A 7050-nucleotide genomic window follows, 5' to 3' on the forward strand; every position below is an offset into this window, starting at 1 on the left:
TGGAGACAATGCACACAAAATTTTGTATAGAATTAGACAATGACTAAATAAACAAGTATATTTATAGAGAATTGTTTAATATCAGATAAGGAAAATCAAAAACTGTTTCCTAGAATTTAAAAGTGGGATTGAGCCCAACCCATGATCAGGTCCAAGTCCAACTCTTCAGCGCCCAGAGATGCAATAAAAGGCCCAGATCCATGAGAAAGAAAAAAAGCCTTCTTCCTCAAGAAACCTCAAACCTTTTCTGCTCTGTTTTCCCTCAAGACTCCCACGCTCGCTCTCCAGTTCTCTCTCTCTCTCTCCCGCTCTCCGTTCATCGCACACCCTCATCATTCAAGCCGGTAATCCTTTGTCTCTCTCTGAATTCTCTGGTTATAGAAACCTCGCCTGATACAGAAAAATATCATTTCCAGTGCTCGATTTCCGATAGATCCGTTAGTCTTTATACGTTAGTATTTTAGATTTATTTTGAGCTTCCCACAATTTTAGCTGCTTCTATCCAATTTTCTGTCTGGTTCTCGAAAAAATCAACGCGTTTGTTCATGCGCCCATCTATTGAGTTGAATGTTCGTATGAAAGCACGGAATCTTGTCTCACATTGTACTGATATAGGATTTATCTTCTGCAGGTTCTAGGGTTTTCATCGAATTGCATCGAAGATGTTTCTCACTAGGTGAGATACATTTTTAACTCCCATATATCTAGGGTATATTTATTTCGTTTATTTCTCTCTCTCACACACATACATTAGTACAGATAATTTTTTTTTTTTTTTCGTTTGTGTGAAGGACTGAGTATGACAGAGGAGTCAACACGTTCTCTCCTGAAGGGCGGTTGTTTCAGGTTGAATATGCCATCGAAGCCATCAAGGTAATCCACTCTTCTTTTGCTTAATTTTTTGTTATTACCTTTTTTGATAAGTAATTTTCTGTTATTACCTTGGAATATTTTGTTTTGTTTTTTTCTCTCTAAGAAACATTACTAACGAGAAATGAAGAAGAAAAAAGAATGGTGAACAAAAAAATAAGCGAGTAAACAAGACCTTGTTCTCATCCCCACTAATAAACAGCTCCTGAAAAAACTTGGACGATCCACGCTTTCTGTGCGGCTTATTGTCATTATTTTGTGGTCAAATGACTTATAGGAAAAAAATGTGGTCAAGCGGTTCTGATTGTAAATTTAATATTGCTGTCCGTTGAATTTTCAGCTGGGTTCAACTGCAATTGGGTTGAAGACAAAAGAAGGCGTCGTTCTTGCAGTTGAGAAACGTATCACTTCGCCACTGCTGGTTAGCCTTTAACCTTTCGTGACCTATTTTTTTTAACAGTTAAGAGTTATTTTCAGTTTAATTTACTACTACAGAAAAGTACCTCTCTATTTACTTTTTTCGGATGGAAATATTGCATGCAATTCCATCTGTATCGGATGCCATCAATGTCTTGTCAAAATACCAGTGTTATATGTTTGTGTGCTCATTTCAACAGATTGGAAACTAAGATCTACCAAAACCTCACCCCACCTTAACAGGGGGCCAAAGCCAGGAACTAAATTTTAAGGATTATTCCTTATATTTTTTGTTTTATTGGCACCGGGTGTCCAAGAACAGTGTCTTGATTATTCCTTATAATTGTCTATGCATATTTGTGAAAACATACTGTTATGCTATATGGGTATGATTTTTGAAACCTATTTGTTTGTATTAGAATTAAGAGAATACATTGTAAATGTTCTATCATATTTTACTTATATAAAAAAAGAAAGGTACTATCATAATTTTTTATTTTTATTTATTTATTTTATTTAGGTACGTTGAGGAAATTTCCAAGTTAATATGAAAGTCAAGAACCATGGAGTGAAATTAGGATCAATGGTACTTGCAATCAAATGTAAATAGGATATTGTTTCAAAAAATCGTAGCTTGAAACCCCAAGGGGTTGGCCAAGTGGTGAAGGCCTTGGTTTTAGGGTATCACTTCCTTCAAGGTTCAAGGTTCAACACCTCATGGATGCAAAAAATCCCTTGGGGCCACACCCCCTGGTGAAAAGCTAGCGATTTAACCAATTTTGTATAGGAAAATTTCCAAGGGTGTGGTGCACAGGACCAGGTTTTACTCTGCAGGGGTGGATCTGAAGGGCCTTGCCTTTGAAAGGTTCTATGACATAAAAAAAAAAAAATCATAGCCTGACCAAACCTATTATTCATTTGAAAACGAAGAGTGGTTCTGTCTATGATAGGTTGATTCTCCTCTTGTTATAGATGTAACCATTCTTCTTGCTATACGAGACAGATGATTTCCACTTGCTTGAGACTTCATTTTGTTTGTATTTTTATTTCAGGAACCCAGCAGTGTGGAGAAAATCATGGAAATTGATGACCATATAGGATGTGCCATGAGTGGGCTGATTGCTGATGCTCGAACACTTGTTGAGCATGCACGTGTGGAAACTCAGGTATGGTTTTTGTTACTGATGTGCAAGTGGTAAACAGTAGCTCTATACTAAATATATTTAGTTGATCTTTTTCAGAACCATAGGTTCTCCTATGGTGAGCCAATGACTGTGGAGTCTACAACCCAAGCTCTTTGTGATCTGGCCCTACGATTTGGCGAAGGTGACGAAGAATCCATGGTAATGGTCACTTCACCTTGCAGTAGTGATGATAATATTTCACTCACTTACTTATGATTTCATGGTGAAATGTATAAAGCCAAAGAAAAAATACCAGCGAATAGGTTAAGTTGCAACTGATAACTTACACACTGTATCTTTGTATATAGCTCATTCCTTGTTCACTTTTTTTGTTTGATTTCAGCTCAAGATATGCATGGTTTAATTTTTCATTTGGTATGCCCACATGTATATACCACAGAAAGAACATTCACCTGTAAAAAAAAGCGAACATACCAGATCCAACACAATGAGTTCTGATTGGTTTCCTACAATTTGTACTCCCCGCCCCTTTTTTTTCTCTTTAAGCTGTTTCCTTTTTCTCCCTCTTATTTTAATGTGGATATGACAACTTTTAGTTGTTTTTGGAGTTCAATTTTATTTTTGGGTACACTGTCTTTACATTAGTTGCCAGCTTTTCTAATTATCCAATGTGACATGTTGGATTGTTTTTCAGTACTTAAAACTTGATACCCTGTATTCACCGGGAACTATTGGATGATTGTAAATCCGGAGAAATCTGATGCTAGAATTGCTGGTTGTAGCTGGTCTTTTCCTCTTTTCTTTTTTAATTTTTAGTTTTATTACAATATGCACAAAACCCATGACATCATCTTGGAGGATGCATTTTTTCTTGAGGGGATTTCAATTATTGAAGGTGGTGCGTATTCACACTAAAATGCTCCTTTTGATGAGTAATTATGGCTCAACATCAATAATAGAAGTCATAAAATGAACATGTTAACAAACAAACAGATGTTCTAATGGAGTTGAATCCAACGTCTTAGGTTTAAGTGGTGGTCCGAGAAGTTGGCTGTAGAACGTATTCCCTCTAGGAAGCATGGGTCCTTCTTGGTAATTGAAAAGTAATATCAGATGCCAAACCCCGTGTTTTGCATCAGATCCTCTGTGAGTGTTCTAATTTTTTTTCCTGAACCACTGCTTCAATATATAATCTATTTTGTTGGCTTGTCCAATTTTTGAACAAACCTGAGATGATGTGGGTTTGCTTCTACAACTTATTATATCCTAATATCCAGGTTGTTAATATTTTATAAAATATGACCAGCATGGTGGTGCAGGCCTCTGTTTGGGATATGCCAATGGTCTTTGGACTGAATGGCGTCTCCTTCTCCATAAATGAGAGAGAGGTGAAGTATTAGGTCATGGATTCAATTCTGTGTCAATGTGAATTGTATTTATGCAGCAGAAAAAGTCCCTGTTAGGAAATTCTTGTGAATTTACGTATTCTTGAAGAAATTCACATTTTATACTCACATTTTTACAATTATTCTTATCGGCACTTGCCTTCTAGGACCTTTCAAGCGGGACTCTGTTGTTCCAGATACCTCTTTCATTTTTTTTTATCAAGAGACAACATTGCAGTATCTATAGAGTCCTGTTCACTTCACAATTACATTGTTTCTGAATCAGATCCTCTTTAATAATTTGATATTAGATCCCATATGTTTCATTCTTAAATGTTCTCTTATGTATGATATTCTCTTGTGCAGTCTCGACCTTTTGGAGTTTCTCTTCTCATTGCTGGCCATGATGAGAATGGCCCTAGCTTGTAAGTACTAGTATGATTGGTGTACGTACTAGATTTACTGTGTATAGATATGGTCCTACAAAAGGGTTAAAATGGAATTTTGGTTAAGTTAGTATTTGCAGACCCTTACCAGTTCATAATATAAATTTCCCCTAAATATTCTCTCTCTTTTTTTTTTGTTTTTTTTTTGGGGGGGGGGGGGGGGGGGGGGGGGGGGCTAAACTTACCTTTTTGTGGTTTGGCATAACTTAGGAAATGAGTTAGAACAGGCCTCTGGGACTTCACATTTATGGAATGCATTCTAGGTTAAGAATTTATTTATGATAATTAATAAAGAAAGAACTTCATTTTTTTGGGGGGGGGGGGGGGGGGGGAAGGGCTAAACTTACCTTTTTGTGGTTTGGCATAACTTAGGAAATGAGTTAGAACAGGCCTCTGGGACTTCACATTTATGGAATGCATTCTAGGTTAAGAATTTATTTTTGATAATTAATAAAGAAAGAACTTCATTAAAACCCAAGTGGTAAAGGCAAGGCCTTGGTCTTGGTGGTATGCTTCCTCGAGGTCTAAGTTTCGAATCCTCTTGGGTGTAAACAATTCCTAGGGGCCATTTGGACACAGACAACTACTACACTTCTGAAAAGAAATAAATTTATCAATTGTTATAAACTTTCAAAATGATTTGTAGAATCATACCTGGCTGTGCATTGTTCAGGCGGTAGGCTGAGACCAATGCCTGCTCTTATTTTGTAACCTATGGACTTAGACTGCTCAGAATGCTAATCTAGTCATATAAACACAGCACAATGTGGCTGTAGTTATTACTTCTCGCGAATCTTTATATGTGCAATGTTGGAATGTCATACCAATTAAGTTTGAACAGTAGATGAGTTGGGGGATGTACTTGTCGAAAAAAAAAAAAAAAAAGGATGATAAGTGGTGAAGTTCTCTGTATTTGTAATCATGTGTCATGAGATACCTGATTATTGTGGCAATACCCATTCCCGTGTGGTCTTAATATCATATTTTAAATATTACTTATAAAAAAATGATGTCATGTTTTAGAACTGTTCCTCAAAAAAAAAAATGTTTTAAATATTGTTCTGTTTGTAAACTACCATTGGCAAAAGTGTACTGCTCGCAGTAGCTTATTGCATACACATTCACTGTAGTTGACATAAATGCTGAAAAAAAGGAAAGGAAGGCTGGTTGTAGATTTCCACTTTAGTTTCCCTTTAGTGATGTATGAGACAGTTATTTGCAAGAGTGCCGAGATGGGAATATTCCTAGATTACATATTATTTTTCCCGATTTTGAGTAGCTGCTGAAGTCGGTAGTGCATATTCTATGCATAACCTGCTGTTTTCTTTCTATTTGACCCTGTCTCACGGAATGCAGATACTATACTGATCCATCTGGTACGTTTTGGCAATGCAATGCAAAAGCTATTGGTTCGGGTTCAGAGGGTGCAGACAGCTCTCTGCAAGAGCAATACAACAAGGTATCTTTCCAAGTGTACACCGTCACCATGCATGTTCTCTGCAATAAAGTATTTCTCCTTGTGCTCATGTGTGCATGCCTTCTGCTAGAGCAATGGAATTACTTTTCTCTGCTTTTATGTCTCTGTGTGCATGTTTTTTTGTGCAAGTAGTTTTTTCCACCTCTTCAATGCTGAATTCTGTGCTTTTGTCAGTTTAGGACCTAGTTCAACTTTTCAGCTACTTCAAAAATATATTAATTTCGTTGTTCAATGGTGTAGGAAGTGTTTGAAGTGATACGGTCCAAGTCAAGATAACATGTTCTTTTTACTCTTTTGTCTGCATATAATTAATTTGAACTTGAAGAATAGAAGGGGTGCATCATATTGGTAATTGTTTGCAGGACATCACTCTTCAAGAAGCTGAAACCATTGCTCTTTCTATTCTGAGGCAGGTTATGGAAGAAAAGGTAAAGACTTCTCTCAAATTGGAGATAAATGTACAGTTTGTCCATAGTGTGCGTTTAACACATTGATTAACCAGCTGTTGAACCCAGGTGACCCCCAATAATGTTGATATTGCAAAGGTGGCTCCAACATACCATCTGTATACCCCTTCGGAGGTGGAAGGTGTCATTAATCGCCTATGAGTATGATTCATCGCATGGAAAATTATCCCCGAGTTTCTTCTCCTATTGTGACAAGACTGTTTAATTACTTTGTTTGGGGAAAGATTGTATTTGTTTCTGCTTGGGGACTCATTCTGCGATATGGTACTGTGGTGTGGTGCCTAGTTGCGGGTCCCATAAATGTATCCTACTCGATCAAGGTGAAATCTCCAGATGGAGTCTGGAAGCATTTCATAGGAACCGAACAGAAAACTGCTGCTTGGCGAATGCTGGCTGGCAGGTAAACATGCTTGGTTATCTGAACTTGCTGAGTTTAGATATGCAAACTTGAGGAACTCCACTCGATATAGTAGTCTACTTTGTTTGCTTCTTGATTATGCTTAAAATTTGATTTTAGGCCATCCGTCTCAGTTAGTAATCTTCGATAATTGCTCTATCTACTACAGTTCCTGAAAGAGTAGGCAGTGAGGGTCTTAGGGCTTGTTTGTACACCCAACTATTCTCATAATTTTTTTTATAATTTCCTTCCCAAATATTCACTTAACCACAAAACACTTTTCAAATTTTTTTTATCTAGCCGCGTCACCAAACACAAAATCCAAAAGAATTTTTTTAAACTTTCAAACAAAATACAAAATTAATACAAATTTTCAAATTTTAAAATAAAAATAATATTTAATAATTATATTTAAATAATTTTTTAATTGCATAATATTTTTATTC

At 36.5% G+C, this 7050-nt stretch overlaps 1 protein-coding gene across 2 annotated transcripts; it reads left to right on the top strand.

The window, feature by feature from the left end:
* The first annotated feature begins 206 nt into the window (after window positions 1-206).
* LOC122277714 (proteasome subunit alpha type-5) lies at window positions 207-6728 on the top strand. 2 transcript variants are annotated; one of them, XM_043087808.1, is made up of 10 exons: window positions 207-344; window positions 632-676; window positions 792-873; window positions 1211-1291; window positions 2340-2453; window positions 2529-2630; window positions 4184-4242; window positions 5620-5722; window positions 6103-6168; window positions 6256-6728. In XM_043087808.1, exons 2-10 carry the CDS (start codon window positions 663-665, stop codon window positions 6346-6348), a joined length of 714 nt encoding a protein of 237 aa, XP_042943742.1. In that variant the 5' UTR covers window positions 207-344; window positions 632-662; the 3' UTR covers window positions 6349-6728. The 2 variants fall into 2 exon arrangements, with proteins under 2 accessions (XP_042943742.1, XP_042943743.1); XM_043087809.1 differs by lacking the exon at window positions 207-344 and adding an exon at window positions 360-451.
* Window positions 6729-7050: the final 322 nt, after the last annotated feature.

This window comes from Carya illinoinensis, chromosome 9 (assembly GCF_018687715.1).
Source record: "Carya illinoinensis cultivar Pawnee chromosome 9, C.illinoinensisPawnee_v1, whole genome shotgun sequence".
NCBI lineage: Eukaryota > Viridiplantae > Streptophyta > Magnoliopsida > Fagales > Juglandaceae > Carya > Carya illinoinensis.

Excerpts from the sequence above, each read along its gene's own strand:
- LOC122277714 (XM_043087808.1), top strand. Across the intron at positions 2,454-2,528 it reads ATGCACGTGTGGAAACTCAG|AACCATAGGTTCTCCTATGG; the intron begins GTATGGTTTTTG and ends GATCTTTTTCAG. Across the intron at positions 5,723-6,102 it reads TGCAAGAGCAATACAACAAG|GACATCACTCTTCAAGAAGC; the intron begins GTATCTTTCCAA and ends AATTGTTTGCAG.